Source organism: Hyaena hyaena, unplaced genomic scaffold, assembly GCF_003009895.1.
Source record: "Hyaena hyaena isolate Hyena2069 unplaced genomic scaffold, ASM300989v1 scaffold_120, whole genome shotgun sequence".
In the NCBI taxonomy this organism is placed as follows: Eukaryota; Metazoa; Chordata; class Mammalia; order Carnivora; family Hyaenidae; genus Hyaena; species Hyaena hyaena.
The window spans coordinates 879,251-898,090 of NW_024080752.1; the positions used below are offsets into that span (position 1 = coordinate 879,251).

Consider the following 18,840-nt stretch of genomic DNA (forward strand, 5'->3'; position numbering starts at 1 on the left):
AAATCTCTTCCATACTTTGAATAAACCAACTTTAATACTTTTACTAAGTTTTCTTAACAAGCCATAAAAGGATCCTTTGTTTATTCATTCATGTCTATTTAGGAAACTTTTGTAGGTGCCCACCACCCACATTGCCGGATACCACCGATTCTGGGGGTGGACTCGCTGACACTGGCCTCTGTTCTCAGGACCTTCATGGAAACCATCTGTGATTGAACAGCAGGGGAAGCTGAGAGCTCAGAGCGGGAGGGGTGGTCCCAGACTTGCTGCATAGGGCTGTTTGAGCCAGCCTTGAAGGGGGTGGGTATTGCCAATGAAATGTGAGGGCAACCCAGTGGGAGGCAGGCAGCCGACAGGTGGGCAGGGCCAGATCACAGGGCCCCCTAAGTGTCTGAGCTGACCCTATAGAAGGACAGAAAGCCATTGCAGGAGGTACATCAGGTTTGGGTTTCTTTCTTTTTTTTTTTTAATGTTTATTTTTAGAGAGAAAGTGTGAGTGGGGGTAGGGGGAGAGAGAAACCCCAAGCAGGCTCCACACTGTCAGCACAGAGCCCCACAATGGGGGGCTCGATCTCAAGAACCGTGAGGTCATGGCCTGAGCCGAAATCAAGGGTTGGACACTTAACCAGCTGAGCCATCTGGGAGCCCCGATTTGGGTTTCTTTTAATGAGGAGAGCATCTGAGTCACATTAAAGCCTTCCGTGGCCCACCCTGGCTCAGCTGACTTGAGGTCAGAAGGGAAGGCGAGGCTCACAGGAGGGAGCTCCGGTGACTGGGTAACCAACCAGTTAATTGTTGACCAGAGGATGCACTGTTTGCACTTGTTGTTTATGACCAGGATTCTCGCAGACTGTACGGTAGGGGGTGCTGTGGCCTGGGCTAGCTGCAGTGGCCAGAACCAGGTGTCTTTGGGCCTGAGGAACAAGCAGCTAAAGCAAGACAGGACATTTAGTGTAGATGAAGGGGCGCTCAGAGGAAAGCAAGAACAGTGAGTCTTCGGGCACCTGAGGAGGTGGTGTCCTATCACCCTCGCTTTGTGTGACCACAGGTGCTGGAGGTGGAGATTAAATGGGGCATCTGTAAGATAGAAACTGCTTTCCTCCTAGCGAGCAGCTAGCCCAGGGTAGAGAGGGTCCTGCTGGCTACCCCTGTGGGGATACAGCCCTGGAGACAGAGCAGCGTAGAGGTCTTGGCTCCGCTCTGGATCAAACAGCTGGGATCAAATCCTGGCTTCACTGTATTCAAACCAGCCAACCCTAAACAGGGTTTTATTCTGTTTTATTTTTCTCACCTGCAAGTGAGAATGGTAGTGAATTCCTCCCTCACAAGGGCTTCTGAGGATTAAATGAAATGATTTGCATAAAATACTTAGTACACCCCCTGGTAACTATCAATAAATTTTAGTTTTTATTACTTTATTATTATTATTAATATTTACACAAAGCTTCCTGGCTGATTCAGATGCATGGCCTGGTTTAGGTACCTTAATGAACCTTAAGCTTCCTTATATTTTGGGGATCAAGGATGGAAAAAGAAAAACTCAAGAGGTGGGTCTAAGACTATGGTGTTAAACCTACAAAATCTCTACGTTCCAGAATAAATGACTGACGGGGAGTTCTGTTTAGTGCATTTATTGTGATGAGCATTGGGCTTTTAATTTCTATTTTTAATTATAATGAAGATCACAAACATAGTAAAAGTATTTTTAAAATGTCTTTTACTCTTGAGGATTTACGTATAACTTTTAAAAACTATTCATTTCTTTGATTGAAGAATGTGGTATAGAAAATTCCCAAAGAGCTAGAGTAAAATAATTGTTTAAAACAGATTGTTTGAATTTCCCAAAGAAGATTAGAGATTATTGGCCCTTTCCTATAGGACAGGAATGGGTGTGGGCCAGGAGAAATTAAAGGGATTATAGCATATAAGATATAACTACCCAAATTAAGACCTAGTCCAAGTCTTGTTTGTTCATAAGCTACTTTTACCAGCCTAGGTCACCGTGTTAGGTGTACCTGGGCCTTTTTTTTTTTATGTTTAAAAAACATAAAAGAGAGAAGGAGACACAGAATCCAACGCAGCCTCCAGGCTCTGAGCTGTCTGCACAGAGCCCCATGCCGGGCTTCAAGTCACGGACGGGAGCCAAAGTTGGCCACTTAACCAACTGAGCACCCAGGTGCTGCCTACCTTTTAAAGGAAGGCCTCTTAAAGGAAGCCAAGGATGGAGTGAGTCCCGTGGACAGCTGCAGGCCCTTTGCAGCCTTGGAGATTCCCCAAATTTGAGAGCTGCCCCTGTGTGAGAGCTTTGAGGATGGCCTTGGAGGCTACACCCAAGAAGCTCTCAGAACTCACCCAGGTGTTGCTCCAGGGAAGAGCTCCAAAGCAGCTTCGCCTGGCTGCAAGGAGATTCTAGGCCTCCCCAGACTGCCTGGCAGAAAACACATTCCAAATCGTACAGCTTAATGACGCAAGGCCAAGGTAGGAACAGATTCCCCTCATTGTAATGCATTTCCTAAATACACTCTGTAAGTGCTAGGCCCAGGGTGTAGGAGAAAAAGGAAGAGAACAGGAAGCAAGGAGAGGAGGAGAGAACAGCACCAGCAGAAGGAATTTGGGGGTGCAGTGCGGTCAGTGGGTGCACTGAATGCTGGCAGTCCTAAACCCTGGAGCCCATTTGCTTTCCTCCGCCATCATTAATCTCCACCCACAGAGGGCTCTCTGTGTGGGCACTTTGACTTCAAGAGCCACTTCCTGCGCTTTCTTGTCACCTCATCCAGGCCCTGGGAGCAGCAGGAAGGTGGGACGTGGGGAGGCTGTGCTATCCAGCTCTGTGGATTTTCAGCCCATGCCTGCTTAGGACAGGCTGCCCGGGGCCCTGCAGTACGGGCAGCTGGGGCTGAGAGGCTGCGATCCTGGGGTCTCCACTGCCTTTCTCCCAGCCCCACGAGGCTATGCTCAGCTAGAGCCCAAGCCTCACACACACCGGCTGTGACAAAAGTTAAAACCCTAACATCCCTCACCCCAGGCACTGCAGGGTTCCTCTCTCCGTAAGACTGGCCTATGTACCTGTAAGAGGCTGCTTGAGGGGTGCTGCACTGACCTTAGACAGATTTCCCTAAGATATCTTTGATCTTATCCTCTCGCTTCCCACAGCTCCGTCTGGCCTACAGGCTTAAGTCCTCACTGTATACCAGGCACACCTCTCCTTTGGAGCAGAGATAGGCCTTCACCTGCATGCCCTCGGTCCCCTTCCCCTTCCCCTGGCCAGCTCTCACTCATCCTTGAAGACCAGCTCAGATGTTGTCAGAATGGGTTGATTGCCCCTCCCATGGGCCTGCCTTTATCTCAGCACTTCTTACTCCATTGTGATTCCTCATCTTGTCTGCGGAGATCCTCATCCTTGGAAAAACTTGCTATCCAGCAATGTCAAGTTTATTAGGCCTCGTGCCGCAAAAGGAGAACCAAACTTGACAAAGTCTCCATAGCATCTCAAAATGAAGAAATCAGGGAAGGGTATTTGGAGGGTTTGGGGGTCCAAGCTGGGCAATTTTAAGGTGGGTCTCTCCAGGCAGGAAACTGGTTTAACATTAATAGCTTTGGATTGGTGAGCCCCACAAGGTAGGGGTCTTGAAGTCAGCCTTGATGAGCAAGCTGTTAGTCTTGATAAGTAAGTTGTTGAGTTGGTTTACAGTCTAATCTTGCAGGAGCAGGTATTTCCTGGAGCCAGCAGCTAGATTGTTTTTACTTGGTCTTAGTATTGTCGAACATAGCCCGGGAAAGTATGCGTGGTCTCAGTATTGTTTAACACAGGGGTAGGGAATGAGGTTGGTGTCAGGTCTTACAGCCAAGTCTGTTGAACTGAGTTCCAGGAGAGCAGAGATCAAGACACAATCTTTGTGCAAATCCTGATCAGTGCCTGTTAGCTCAGCACCCGGACGGACGTCATCACACAGCAAATGCTTGTTGAATATGTGAGTGCATGAGTATAGCCTTATCAGTGACCTTAGTACCATCTCAGGCAGCACCCTGCCCTGGAAAGAAGCAGCCACAGGAGAATGTGTCTAAGAAAAGGCTGCCTGACCCTTGCTGCTCTGGGTGGGGTCCAGTTATCAGCATTGGTATGACCTGAGAGTGTGAGAAGTGTGGCATTTCAGCACCGCCCCCGGTCAGTGCAATATGAACCTGCAGCAAGGTGGGTGGGCAGCACATTGATGTCTGAGAAGCACTTTGAGCGTCTGGCCTGCTTGTGGGAGCTGCCCAAGGTGCTTTTCAACAGATGTGCACAGAGCACTTCCTGGACACCAGCAGGCACATAGCCTTGCAGATACAGCATGGAGACCTTCTGAATTTAATACCCCGGAAGAGGACAGGTGTGTCAAGACACATCTCAAGGACAGTGAGGTTGTCAAAAATGATTGCCCTTCAGTCTATGAGAAAGATTTATGTGCTTGAATCCACATATCCCGCGAGGCATGTGTCCGTGTGTGTGTTCAAGCAGGCACCTTTTCCCCGTCCCGCTTGAAACATCTGATTGACTTCCCCCTGACAGAAGCCATAATAACAGCACTCTTCCTGTCCTTTTCTGGGGATAGATCCTGACGGCGAGCGGCGATGGCACGTGTGCCCTGTGGGACGTGGAGAGTGGGCAGCTGCTGCAGAGCTTCCATGGCCACGGGGCCGACGTACTCTGCTTGGACCTGGCCCCCTCGGAAACAGGCAACACCTTCGTGTCTGGGGTAAACACCCAAGGAAAAGCCCTAGGGGCCCTCTGTCTCCATGGGAGGCTCATGCTGGCAATTTTGGGGACTGGATCAGATACTTCTCTAGAAGGGGCTGCGGGAATTGGCCTCTGTTCACTTCCACACCTGGCTCCCATAGCAGTGGCACTGTGTGGTAGGCACTTAGGGTGCTAGGCTGTGAGGGTCTACTGCTGCTGACATTCAGTCTACCGAGGGATCTGGAATGTTCTCCTAGTATGAATGCTGTGACTTGAGGTGCATATCTGCCACAGTTTAAAATTTCATTCCTCAGGGGCACCTGGGTGGCTTAGTTGGTTAAGCGTCCGACTTTCGCTTAGGTCATGATCTCGCGGTTTGTGGGTTCGAGCCCCGCGTGGGGCTCTGTGCTGACTGCCAGCTCAGAGCCTGGAGCCTATTTCAGAGTCTGTATCTCCCTCTCTCTCTCTGACCCTCCCCTGCTCACGCTGTCTCTCTCTCTCTCTCTCTCTCCTAGAAATAAATAAAAATATTTAAAAAATAAAAAATAAAACATAAATAAAATTTCATTCCTCAGATAAATAGCAGAGTTAGCATCTGAGAGCACTGGAGATGAAACATAGGGCTACCAAGCCAGTCAGATGGCTATTGAGGTTGGCAGTGCTGTGGCGTGATCTGGGCTTGGGGCTTGTGAGACACCTTCCCGCCCCACCCCTGTCAGTCACTATCGCCCTCCCACCACAGGGAACAGGGAACAGAATAGCTAAAGGTTCAGGGTCAGGCACACAGGGTCACAATGGCACAGAGGAACACTGACGAGGATGCCTGGGTCCTGGCTGTGCTGACACATTCTCATGTGTAAATCAGGCATAATGAAAATAATACTCCCACTCCCCCCAGATATCATGAGCAGTAGGTGGAAGAGCTGACCGTGTGTTACACATATTCAGGAGTGAATACGAACAGGAACCTGAACAGGCCAACCTGACTCAGGTCCTGTCTCACTTTAGTCAGGACACTGGTGAGAGAGGACGGTGCTGGACACACTGTCACGTGGTGTTTGCAGCTGAAAAACACATGAGCCTTTTGCTCCAAGCTGCCCGTGTCTTAGTGCTTGGCATCAGGTGAGGGCTGTGAGGCCTGTCATTGGCAGGGACCCCATTTCCTTCTTGGGTATTTGGCCCCATCTGTATTTGTTTCATTTCTGTGCCTTGTCAGCTACAGTGTCTTTTCAAATTGTTAAAATCATTGAAGATTCTATTGTCTCTTTCAGGGCACTAAACTCCATCTGATTTAGTGTCCTCAAAAGATTGGAAGACACTCCTGGTTGCTTTGTCCACATTCTCATTAAAGATAATCAGAATGCTGAACCCTGCAGCAGGTTTTCCTGAGCTACCAGTTATGGTACTTCCTCCCACTCTTTCTCTTAAAACTAGCAACTTGAACACCAATTTTAAGCCATTACTTCTTCTATTTGGCTATTGAGAATCCATATTATATTCTCCAAGCTTAATAACAGGGTCACTCTGCAGGAATTTGTCAAATGTTCATAGAACCATAATAGTATAATATGAAAACCTCATGTTTATGATTCTCTGGGTCATGTTGGCAGCCCAGAGAGGGGGTTTACAGGTATTGAGTCAGAAGCCCAGGATGGTGACTCGCTAGAGATGTCCAGCTAACTGATGGCGAGGTCATGATGCCTAGTGGCATGCTGCAGAGGTACAGATGGCCCAGGGGTCACCTGGTGCTCCACCTTTGCTCAGGGCTGCTCCCTACACCTGAGACAAAGCTGGGCGGTCCCACTGTGAACCCACTGTATGTCTGCCCTCCCCCCTGGGCTGGGAGGCAGAGATAAAGAGGAAGGAGGAAGGGGAAGACAAAACGGAGAGAGACATGCCCAGGAGGAAAGCAAGAGGGAGGCTCTGGAGGGTTTGCACGACTTGGAAAGATGCAAAAGAAAAAGAACATGCTGAAAAGGAAAGCTGGGTGCCTTCCCTTGCCCCTCTACACTCCAAGACCTGCTTCTGGCTTTCTCAGGGAAAGCTCATCACTTGAGGAAAGCTAGTCTCAGAAAAGCATATTATCAACCTTTACCAATGGGAAGTAAATGGCTCTGTTACATAACAGGAACCCATGCCCATCTGTACACAGTCCTTGCAGTGGCCATAACTCTGGGTAACTTTGCATTTGTAGGGATGTGACAAGAAAGCCATGGTGTGGGACATGCGCTCCGGCCAATGCGTGCAGGCCTTTGAAACACATGAATCCGACATCAACAGTGTCCGGTCAGTGAGTAGAAAGTTCACATAAATTCTCCGTTCTGCTGGTAATCCCTGGCCTGGGACAATGCTCGGCCCAGGAACCACCTCCAGACTCAGTTTACTTGGCTGAGAGAGGTCTCTCTAGCAAGAAAGGCAGATTTGTGGTAGTGCTGAATAGCATGCCAGATCTTAGATATTTTTTAATTTAATGGCAGTAGGAGCAATTGATATTATCCTCCCTAAACAGAATCAGTATTTCCCATCCATTTATTCAGCAAATATTTATGGAGACTTATATGCTAGACATTGTTCCAGAGACAAGGAGACAAGACAAACACAAATAAACAAATGTACAACTTAATTTAAGGTAGTAATAAGTGTGCTGCAAGAAAAATAAAACAAGCAGATGGGATGGGATGGATTATTACTTAGAATGATCAGGGAAGGCCTCTCTGAGAAAGCAGTGTTTAAAGAGCCAAGGCTTGCAGAGAGCTGGAGGAAGATGAGTTGTAGAGGGACCTAACCAAAGGCCAGGTAGGGGGTGGCTGACATGGTCTCTGCTTTGCCTTTAAGAGATCACTCTGGCTGCTCTTTGGAGAATAGATTGTAGGAAAGCAAGAATGGAAGTATGATAGCCGATTAGAAAGCTGTAGTGTGTGAGTTCAAGAAAGAGGTGAATGATGGCTGGAAGGAACTACAGAAGACGTGGAGACAGAGATGTCTAGAATTGTGACATTTCTGAGATCTTATCCTACCTGCAAGTATCAGGTTAGGCCACCACAGTTTCATGCATGCTGGTAGAAGACATGAGACTCCTGGGTTCAAGATGAAGGACAGTTTATTACTCCTACAACGGCAGTAGCCGTGGTATCAGCATTTTTTACGCTGGTTTCCTGAGTCCTGATTCCACAGGGTGAAATGGAGAGAGCCAAATGATGCTTGCACAGGCCAGGGGTTGCATTACAGGAGAAGAAACCAGAGCTTGGGAACCCAAACCTTTTATAAGGGGCAGTAAGCAGTGATCCATTTACCAAGACCGGGAAGACTAGAGGAGGTGCAGGTACAAGTCGGTTATTGCACATGGATGATGGAGCTCTGTTTCAGGATATTTATATTTGAGGTGCCTGTATCCAATGAAGTGGAGACGTTGAGTAGGTAGCAGGATCTATGTATGAACTGGATCCCAAGAGAGAGGTGAGGACTTGACATGTAAATTTGGAAGATGGCACTGTCAAGATGGTATTTGAAACATAATCACCCAAAAATCTTCATTATACTTAATGAGAAAGCACTGGATTTGTTCCCCTTAAAAGCAAGAACAAGATAACAGTGCTTATTTATGTGAGCAGTAGAAATGTTTGTAAGAATTTTCTGGCTCTTTGCCCTCAACTGTAGGATAGAGATAAAAGGAAAAGACACTTATTTTGGCAAATGTGCAGTAATTACGTATAAAATCATAGAAAACTAATACAGATCATAAATGAAGTTGGTAAGATCCAGATAGAATATAAAGCCACAAAAATAAATTGAACACCTACATATTCGCAAAATACAGCTTTAAAATGCACATTCTCCCCCCCATGCTGTTCTCCCTATCCTCACCTCTTTTCCTCTAACATCCATTAGGTCTCAATTTAAACTTCCTTCTCCCCAGGAAGCCTGATTACTGAGAAGACAATGAATGTTACATTAATAGCCATCATTTGCTGAATGCTTCTCATTTGGCACCATGCCCAGTTCTTTGCCTATACTATCTTATTCAGTCTCCACAACAGGGAAAATGCATTATCATCCTCATTTTTCAAATAAGAAAACTGAGGCTGGGCAAGATGAAGTCCTTTGCCAGAGGTATCACATGTAGCAAGTGAGCATTGCAGAGATATGAGCAAGGTGCTGGATATCTGATTCCAGCATCTGTGTGGATAATCACTTTCTTATCCTTGAGCTGAACCAAGTCCCAGGAATGAGGTGTGTGATCATCAGACACTGATGGGGCCTGCTACAGGGTCCCCAGGCTACAGGGGCCCTGCTCTGTGTTCAGTGCCTGGTGCAGAAACATGTATTATCTCAGTTACTCCTCACCTACATTCTGCTAAGTCATTGTCACTGTCCCCTACCTATAGGGAAAAAAACTAGAGGCCAGTGGGCCACCCAGATGAGCCTCCCTTCCTGGCCCCTGTAAGGAGTGGTCCTTGTGTCCCTAGAAGTGGAGATTCTCATTGCAATTCCATAGGTCTCACATGGAACAACCTTCCCAGATGATTTCCAGATGATTCTGATGGACATTCAGAATTGGGAATCACCACTCTAAATACAGTACTTTCAACCCAAACTTTGTCTCTGCAGATACTACCCGAGTGGAGATGCCTTTGCTTCAGGATCAGATGATGCCACGGTATGTTTCTAAGTTATAGAGAGCTTTACCTATTTGAGAGAGAGAGAGATGCAGTGATTTAATTTGTTTTTCAAAAAAACACACATTTTTTAATTACAAAAGTAATGTGAATTCACTGAGGAAAAGTTGGAAGGGGATGAAAATATCTTAGTCTCTTAACCAAAGAAAAATCACAGTTGGGTGAATTCCATTTTGTCTTTTTTATTTTTATTTTTTTTAATCTTTTTATTTTTTTTAATATTTTTATTTATTTCTAGGAGAGAAAGAGAGACAGTGTGAGCAGGGGAGGGTCAGAGAGACAGGGAGTCACAGACTGAAACAGGCTCCAGGCTCTGAGCTGGCAGTCAGCACAGAGCCCTACGCGGGGCTCGAACCCACGAACAGTGAGATCATGACCTAAGCGAAAGTCGGACGCCTAACCGACTAAGCCACCCAGGCGCCCCTGTTTTTTAATCTTTGTTTTATTTATTTCTGAGAGAGAGACAATGTGAGCAGGAGAGGGTCAGAGAGAGAGGGAGACACAGAATCTGAAACAAGCTCCAGGCTCTGAGCTGTCAGCACAGAGCCCGACACGATGTGCGAACCCACGAACCTTGAGATCATGAGCTGAGCCGAAGTTGGATGCTTAACCAACTGAGCCACGCAGGCGCCCTGTTTTTTTTTTTTTTTTAGCAAAGTGCTTTATAATTTGTTTTTTTCACTTAGCAATAGACTGTGAACAGTTTCCCATGCCAATAATCAACTTTTCTACATTTTATTTTCTTAGTGGTTGAATAGTATTCCATGTTATGGACATTAACTAGTCAATTTTTGGACATTTAGGTCTTTCAGGGTTTTTTTTCTGTTAAAAAAATACTGCTATAAGTAAATATTTTTGGTACTTATTATTTATTTAGAATTAATTCCACGACATGAACTTGCTAAATCAAAAATAGACCTACCTTTAAGGCTTTTGATACTAATTGCAAGTTATGTTGAGCTAGTTTTCTAGAGAAAAATGTTGCCTTGGGTGTCCATATTTAATATCTTATTAAATAGTGGGTTTCATCTGAACTTGCTCCTATGAAAGAAATTACAAAGGAGTAGATTGAATGTTGTAATAATAATAAAAATTTTAAACTTCTGTATGCCAAAAAAATGTATAACAAATTATAAGGGCATACATCTGACACCTATATGACAGACAAAATTGATATCATTTAGATATAAATGGGGTTGCATAATCAGTGAGATAATAACCCTAATTTAAAAAAAGAGGATTTCGGGGCGCCTGGGTGGCTTAGTCGGTTAAGCGTCCGACTTTCGCTTAGGTCATGATCTCGCAGTTCGTGGGTTCGAGCCCCGCGTCGGGCTCTGTGCTGACTGCCAGCTCAGAGCCTGGAGCCTGTTTCAGAGTCTGTGTCTCCCTCTCTCTGACCCTCCCCTGCTCACGCTGTCTCTCTCTCTCTCTCCTAGAAATAAATTTAAAAATATATTAAAAAAAATAAAAAAATTGAAAAAATTTTGAAAAAAAAATTTAAAAAAGAGGATACAATGCATACTGTTTACAAAGCGGTAAATCCCACATGGCAAGCACCTGAATACATTTTCAGACCATCTGTAACCCAGTACACGCAAGTTTAAGTCATCAGTGCTCATTTGGATTAGCAGTGAAATGCTGCCTCATGGAGGTGATGTGGTAAAGGAGCCTGGAGTTAGGAGCATTGGTACCACCCTTCCGGAGAACAATTTTGCCATACAAATCAAGAGCTTTTGTAACATCCCTGCCCTTTGATCTGGTCATACTATTTCTTTTTTTTTTTTAATTAAGTTTTTATTTTTTATTAAATTTCTTTTAATGTTTTATTTATTTCTGAGAGAGAGAGACAGCATGAGCAGGGGAGGATCAGAGAGAAAGGGAGACACAGAATCCGAAACAGGCTCCAGACTCTGAGCTGGCTGTCAGCACAGAGCCCAATGCGGGGCTCGAACCCACAAACCGTGAGATTGTGACCTGAGCCAAAGTCGGACACTCAACCAACTGAGCCACTCAGGCGTCCCTGGTCATACTATTTCTTGGAAACAGTTTTATTCTAAGGACTCTATTCCTTAACTATTCTAAGGAAAACATCAGAGATGTGTATAAAGATTTTTACAGAAGAATGGTCATCAACAGGCACCTGGGTGGCTCAATTGGTTAAGCATCCAACTCTTAATTTTACTCAGGTCATGATCTCACAGTTTGTGAGCTTGAACCCCACATAAGGCTCCTTGCTAATAGCACACAGCCTGCTTGGGATTCTCTCTGCCTCTCCCCTGCTTGTGTACTCTCTCTCCTTCTCTCTGTCAAAAATAAACTTTAAAAAAAAAAGAATGTCATCAGTATTTTATTAATAAAAGAGGAAAATTAGATACAATCAAAAGGTATGGCTAAACATATTCTGATATATCCACATGAGGAATATTCAACAACCATGTTAGTCCTGTGTTTTTGAAGATTAATGAAATGAGAAAAAAAACTTATAACCTAATGTTAATAGCAGTAATAATGAAATATCCACTCCATTTAAACACACACACATAAAATGGAAATAAGACTGAAGGAAATAGCCTAGATGTTAGTAAATACTTCTAGGATTTGGGGTGATTTTTATTTCCTTCTTTAGGCATTTCTGGGTTTTTCTGAATTTTCTACAATGAATATGTATCCTTTATCAGAAAAAAAGAGGGGTTTCATTTTTGGTTTTATACCCTAAAAATCTTCTGTATTTGCTGTTTCTTTGAATCTCCACTGATCCATGCCAATTAATAGGAATCAGGATTAAGGGAGAAAATACTAGGGAAGAAAACTGGAGGTATTTCCCTTATCCCTCAAACTACACACACCACTGAATATAGGCCTGTGGTCATCTCTTCACCAACCCAGAGCCAGAAATAAGTCCTTTTTTTGTCTTGTCACCCCAGTGTCGCCTCTATGACCTCCGGGCAGACAGGGAGGTCGCCATCTATTCCAAAGAGAGTATCATATTTGGAGCATCCAGTGTGGACTTCTCCCTCAGTGGTAAGATTTTATTTCAGAACTTTCCCGGGACTCTAAGACAGGACCTAAATGAAACCCAGTTCCAGATCCAGCTTTTAGCTGAACTTCTTGTGAGCCAGTGTGTTATGCAGCCTACGTCTGCACCAGTTTTCCTCCCTGACCCCCCAACCCACTTCACCCTACCTGAAGGGGCCTCCCCTACCCCACTCATTTTAGGGGAAATGAAGGTTGTGCCCACCTAATGCTGTTCTTCAAGGTAATGCCGTATGAAACTTCATATCTGCAGTGTCTTTAATTAGGCATTTCCCCCTTGGCCTTCCATTCTCCCCTTCATACCTGAAAAGAGACTTTTCCAAGGTGGGGGGGGAGGTGCTGCAGGAGCCCCTTTTCTCAATGCCTTGAAGCTCATGGCACCTCTGCCCTCCCTGCAGGGGAGGCTGCTAGTGAAAGTTAGAGCAGCACTGATAGGACCATTCAGCTTCCCCAGACACAGCCCCCGTTCTGCTTTTATCTGTGCTTTTATGCATGTGTGCTGCTGTGCTGCCTACAGCACATTTTGCCTTCCTTCTCTGCCTGGTGAACTCCTACTCACCCCCATGAGCCAGCTCATGTCACTTCCTTTGCAGTGCCCTCCTTGATTGCCCTTCCTCCATGGTCACACAGCACTTCACACACAGCTAAGCACTTCCATTACAGCCCTTATCACATAGCGCTACCATGTGTCAGTTTAGGGGCCTGCCTGCCTGCCCAACACCACCACCATCCACATAGGGCAGCAACTTCTCTCCTCTGAATCTCCAGGGCAAAGCACAGTGCCTGGCACATAGTGGGCATTAAATCACTGTTGATTGAATGAACGAATGAATGAACGGGCAAGGGACTGCATGAGTGAGTCAATGAAAGTCATAAAAAAGAGGGAGGAACTGGGTCAATAACCATCATATCATTCTACTTTGAGGGCGCCTGCTGTTTGCTGGATACAACGATTATACCATCAATGTCTGGGATGTTCTTAAGGGGTCCCGAGTCTCCATCCTGTTTGGACATGAAAACCGCGTCAGCACCCTACGAGTTTCCCCCGACGGGACTGCTTTCTGCTCAGGATCATGGGATCATACCCTAAGAGTAAGAGAGCAGCTCTTCTATTTTACTCTGTGTGTGAGAGGAGAAGTGATTGGCCTCTTAAAACAGAGGCTCAGGGTAAGCTAGGATGGGCTGTGTCAGCCAGAAAGAGCTCTAATCTCAGCTCTTTGGCCACGGAAGGGATGAGTTGCCTGGAGAAGTGAGTTCCCCATTAGTGCAAGTGTTTGACCATAGATTAAACAACTGTGTATCAGCATGTAATTGAGGTAATAATTGAAGTGATCCAAAAGATTCCCTTTGATCCTAAAAGTAGGATCTTTTGATTCTAGCCTTTGGCAAACCACACAGAGCGCCTCCCAGTAGTTCAGGGTTCTTATCCCGTGGTGACACAGCCCTGTGAGACCCACAGTGGGGCTTTAGGGGAGCCATGAAGCTCTGGAAATTACATGTCACATTTCACGTGTGTCCATTTTTCTGGTAAAAGTGTCCTCATGGTTTTCATCAGATTCTCAAAGAGCTCTGTGACTTTGTTGGATGTTGGCTCCCCAGAAATCCCTCCAAGATGGTCTGTTCATAAAGCAGAGCTAAATTTAGGAGGCAAAGCACAAACGTGACCATCTTAGTGGCATCTCAGAAGGGGAGAACAAAGGCAGATGTTTATGGAGGGGGGGGCTCTGGTTTAAGGGCAGGTGGAGGGATTTAATTAGGATTGGACAAATGTGTGGCATAATAATTTTAAGACTGATAGACACAGTGTTAGGGGAGGAAGAGGATTTTGAAGACAGTCTTGAAAAGTAATCCATCATTTGTGATGCTCCGTGTTGGCCTGAGAAGTCTTTTCTAAAGAGAGTAGTTGAGTCGTCTACTCTTAGGATAAATAGATTAAAAGATTTTCGTGCAGTTCCTAAAACAACAAAGTTTTCTGTGGCTTCATCTTCCTGGGCAAGTGTTTCCTAAATTAGTAGTCATGTTAATGTACTTAGTGAGCTGTGTGGGTACAGATGGTTTTGGTACTTCGCCTAAGAGTTATGAGTCCCTAGTAAGAAGGCACAGAGGCCCTTCAGATGATTAAGTGGCGCTGGGGGAAGAGTCAGGTGGAAAGAAGTACCTCCGAGTTTCTATGAGTAAGGTGTAATCCATCCAAGACATGTGAGTGCTTTATTTCGGATGTGGGGGGTGTGTGTGTGTAACCTTGATTTTCTCTTTAAACTCCAGTTTTGCAAGTCATTAACTACTAAGGGACTACAAATTATCTGTTTGTGTTCCTGTCTTTGCAGGTCTGGGCTTAATCGTCTCTTCACAATGCACACCTGAGAGGAGAATGAAATCGTCATATGTAAATAGATCTTTCTTCTAGAGGATCTGAGGGCTATTGCAACTTAGCTTAAAGGAGCGACTCCATGGCTGAAGTACTCAGCGTCCCCAATATTACTATTAACACTACCACCCCTGAAAGATACCGGTGTGAGCCTCCAGCTATAGGACACCTTCAAATAGTGTTTTGCATTTTGAACACTTTTTAAAATTTATCCATTTTTAAGGTTATTCTAATTATATAATCTCAACTCATTCTATTACCAACAGGATTCAACATTTAACACATCCTGTAGTATTTCCTTGAATCAAATTTGTTTTCAGAGCACTTTAAAATCTGATTCTTCTCAGTGTGCACTGTCTTTTGGAACCTTCCTCTAGAAGTGCTGATCTTAATGCACTACCTGAGGCAGACTGTGTCAGTTGGTCTGTGCTAGAAGATTCCAATTCCAAATGTAATTGGACAAAATCGCTTTTTTTAAGTTTATTTATTTTGGGAAAGAGAGAGAGAGAGAGAGAGAGAGTGTGTGTGTGTGTGTGTGTGTGTGTGTGTGTGTGCATGAGTGGGGGAGGGGCAGAGAAGAGGGGGAGAGAGAGAATCCCAAGCAGACTCTGTGATGTCACCACAGACCCCAATGCAGGGCTCGATCCCACGAACTCGTGAGATCATGACCTGAGCTGAAATCAAGAGTTGGATGCTTAACCGAGTGAGCCACCCAGGTGCCCCTGGACAGTCACTTTTTAAAAAAAGTTTTTATTGTAAAAGTTTATTTTTTAGTCTGGTAGTGCCATTTTCAGATCAAACATTTCCATCTCTATGAACAGTTCTAAATGAAGGAAAGATAGGTATAGAGTGGACAGGTGTTTGATTTATTAATTTTGTGACGATGTGATCACTTGGACAGGATATTTCCTGTCATTTGAAGGTAAAGCTGAATGCTGTTTGTGACACAAATACATCTCAGAGCAACCAAAACCTTTCTGTGCAGGAACACTAAACCGCAAACTTCGTTAAAAACCTGTTAGTAATAGATGTTTTAGAATTAATAGCATCCACTCAGGCTAAAGTAGATTATATCCATATAAAGTATATTCATATTTATTGGATTAAAAAGGTAATTACATATGCAAATTAATTGATAGGTCTCAAGTGATAATGTCCTTGCTGCTCTTATATTGAGAAAAAATAACATAAAAAAATACCTTGTCTTTATTTGAATTCAGCATTTCCCTCCAGAAGATACCAGGGATTTTTGTTATGTGATCACTTGTCCTTTTTTGTTTTTAAGGTGTTTAGGCTTATTCATTCATTCATAAAGATGGCATGCATTACTTAGAGAAATAGAAGGTCACCTCAAACACCAAAAATCATTCCTGGAGGTCTGGGCTGCTGTGGTGCCCGTGGGCTGTGAGTGCGGAGTACCCTGGGCTGTCCAGTCTCTTCTCGTGGCCCTGTTCCAGCCTAGCCCTCCTCCTAGTAGTAGTTCTTGCCCTGCTGCTCAGAGAGGTCCTTGCAGACCTGGAGCAGGGCATGGCCATCAGACAGGTCTGGACCTGGTGCTTCTGCAAACATCAGGGCATGTGCCAGGCCCACCCTCAAAACTACTTGTTCAGGTATCATAATGGGCCAGTCAGTCAAATATCAGCCAGGCTAGCTTTTGCATTAATTATTTTAAAGTAAATATAATGGTGAGGTTCAGTCATTTGCCAAGCAAACATTTTACTGAGGGTTTTACTCCACAGCAGGCCTTGGGGTAGAGAGAGAAATGTAAAAGGCCCCTACCTGACTCCAAAGAGCCCAGAATGAGCCGCCACCTCTCCCTTTGCCCAGTGGAATCCAGTCTAGGCAAGGGCTCAGGGAAGTGCACCTAGCCAGCTCCTGCCGGCTGCTGGAGGGTCAGGCCCCTGAGTGTGTCTCACCAGATTCCCAGGCTGCACTCCCAGAACATCCCAGAGTTTGCTCCTGGTCTCCTAGTTATGGTATCCCCTTCCTTCTCTCCTACAGACCTCTGCAGTCTGACGCTGACCACCTAGAAGTGAAGGAAGCCAGGACAGAGGAAAAGTAACCTAGACTAGGGGGAAGCAAATTCAAGTTTATGTTGGGAGAGGCAGAGAGCATCTTCAGTATATGTGCAAAAATGGCCCATAACTTTCCAATCAAAAAAGCTATGGGGGGAAAAAGATGAACATATTCCCTGGAACACTCCCTTAACCCCCATTGGCAGTAAGCCAACCCCCACCGTAAGTATTTGCTTTCACAGTGGGTGTTGTTGAGTATTTACTGATGAAATACTTGGTTTGGAATATACCACACCATGCAGGGACTCCAGGGTAACTCCAGGTAATAAATTGTATTTTGCATATTGAAAATAAGGCTGAGTGGAGTTTTTTAATCAGTTTGTTGTTGTTGTTTTTTTAAGGACTTGGGGGCAAACCTACCAAACTAATTATGGTGAAGGGTCCGTATGGATGTGCCCTCCGGCGTGCACAGCTAGAGAAGGGTTAGGCAGGAAGTGGGGTCAGGTAAGAAGGGGTGCGGTGATGGGCTTTTATGGGAAATACCTGTGAACCAAAATCAAGGCAGCTGCTTCGGAGTGGGCGGTTGGCCTCGCAGACGTGGGGCCCAGCTGCCAGCCCTGTTCTGGAATGAGCCAGAGACCAGAGGCAGGTACTCCTTATCTACTTTCCCTTGAGCTCCTCCACACCTTCCCTAGATTACAAGTGACTTAAAGACAGCAAAAGGTCATAAAGGTGTTTGGGTCCCAGACTCTCACGGTTACTTGGCCAGCTTGCTGGAAGGTGGCACAGTGGGCACCAGGACCCATCTGTAAGTTAGACAGGGACAGCATGGTGACAAAAGTGTGCGCCTAGGTTCAGGCCCAGCTGTACCACTATTACGGGATACATAATACCTGAATCTCTTTCAGCCTCAGTTTCCTCATGTGTAGAATGGGAGAACCCTAAAACATGTAAAGCACCTACCTCAGCCTTTGGCACGTCTTCAACAACGGTTAGTTCCCTGTTTCCTCCATCCATCCACCGTCCTTCCTGCCCCACCGCCCCTTCCTATTCCCTCTCTCTTTTCTCTTTTTCCCATACCTACCTCCCCCGTCTCGTCCAGTCCTCCCTATCTCCCTTCCCTTGCTCTTTCTTCCCCTCCCCCCCATTTTCTCCCCTCCTTAAGCAGCCCCCACTCATGTATCAAATTAGTAATTATCCAGTAGAGACTCATCTGGGCCAGTGGTTCTCGAGGAGTTTGGTCTTTTTTTTTTCTTTCTTTTTTTTTTTTTTTTTACAAATAGTTTATTGTCAAATTAGTTTCCACATAACACCCAGTGCTCATCCCCATGAGTGCCCTCCTCCATGCCCATCCTCCCTCCCCCCCACATCCATCAGTCCTCGAGGAGTTTGGTCTTAATGATCCCTGTACATCTTAAAAATTATTGAGCTTTTGGGGTGCCTGGGTGGCTTAGTCGGTTGAGCGTCCGACTTTCGCTTAGGTCATGATCTCGCGGTTCGTGGGTTCGAGCCCCGCGTCGGGCTCTGTGCTGACTGCTAGCTCAGAGCCTGGAGCCTGTTTCAGTCTGTGACTCCCTCTCTCTCTGACTCTCCCCTGCTCACGCTGTCTCTCTCTCTCTCTCTCCTAGAAATAAATAAAAATATTTAAAAAAAAAATTATTGAGCTTTTTGGTTATGTGGATTATACCTATCAATATTTATCACATTAGAAATTAAAACTGAGAAAATTTTAAAACACAAGAATACAAAAGCACGTGTTCTATTGGTGATGCTTTTACCAGATAATAGTAGCCTCTGGATCACTCCCCAGAGAATGAGAGTCTTAAAAGACACAGATACAAAAAGAGTATTATTATGAAAATAGTTTTGACCTTGGAGGACCTCCTGAAAGGGTCTCAGGATTGAGACAATACTTTGAAAACAGGTGATGAGGCTAATGACCCCTTCTTAAGCACCACTGTGTGAGAGCCCCCTGAGGGCAGTAAGGCCCCAACAGGAGCTTGGAAAAAAAGGAGGGGTGGGGTTGAGGGT

General features: G+C 45.3%; 1 protein-coding gene across 2 annotated transcripts in view; it reads left to right on the forward strand.

Annotated features, from left to right (window-relative positions):
• GNB5 (G protein subunit beta 5) overlaps positions 1-15,078 on the forward strand; it is a 48,544-nt gene extending 33,466 nt beyond the window's left edge. For both annotated transcript variants that reach the window (XM_039237124.1, XM_039237125.1), the window contains 6 exons: positions 4,593-4,736; positions 6,912-7,003; positions 9,326-9,374; positions 12,318-12,414; positions 13,352-13,518; positions 14,754-15,078. In XM_039237124.1, the coding sequence (XP_039093055.1) occupies positions 4,593-4,736; positions 6,912-7,003; positions 9,326-9,374; positions 12,318-12,414; positions 13,352-13,518; positions 14,754-14,765 (561 nt within the window). In that variant the 3' untranslated portion in view covers positions 14,766-15,078. The remainder of the gene's footprint in view (positions 1-4,592; positions 4,737-6,911; positions 7,004-9,325; positions 9,375-12,317; positions 12,415-13,351; positions 13,519-14,753) is intronic.
• The last annotated feature ends 3,762 nt before the right edge of the window (positions 15,079-18,840 follow it).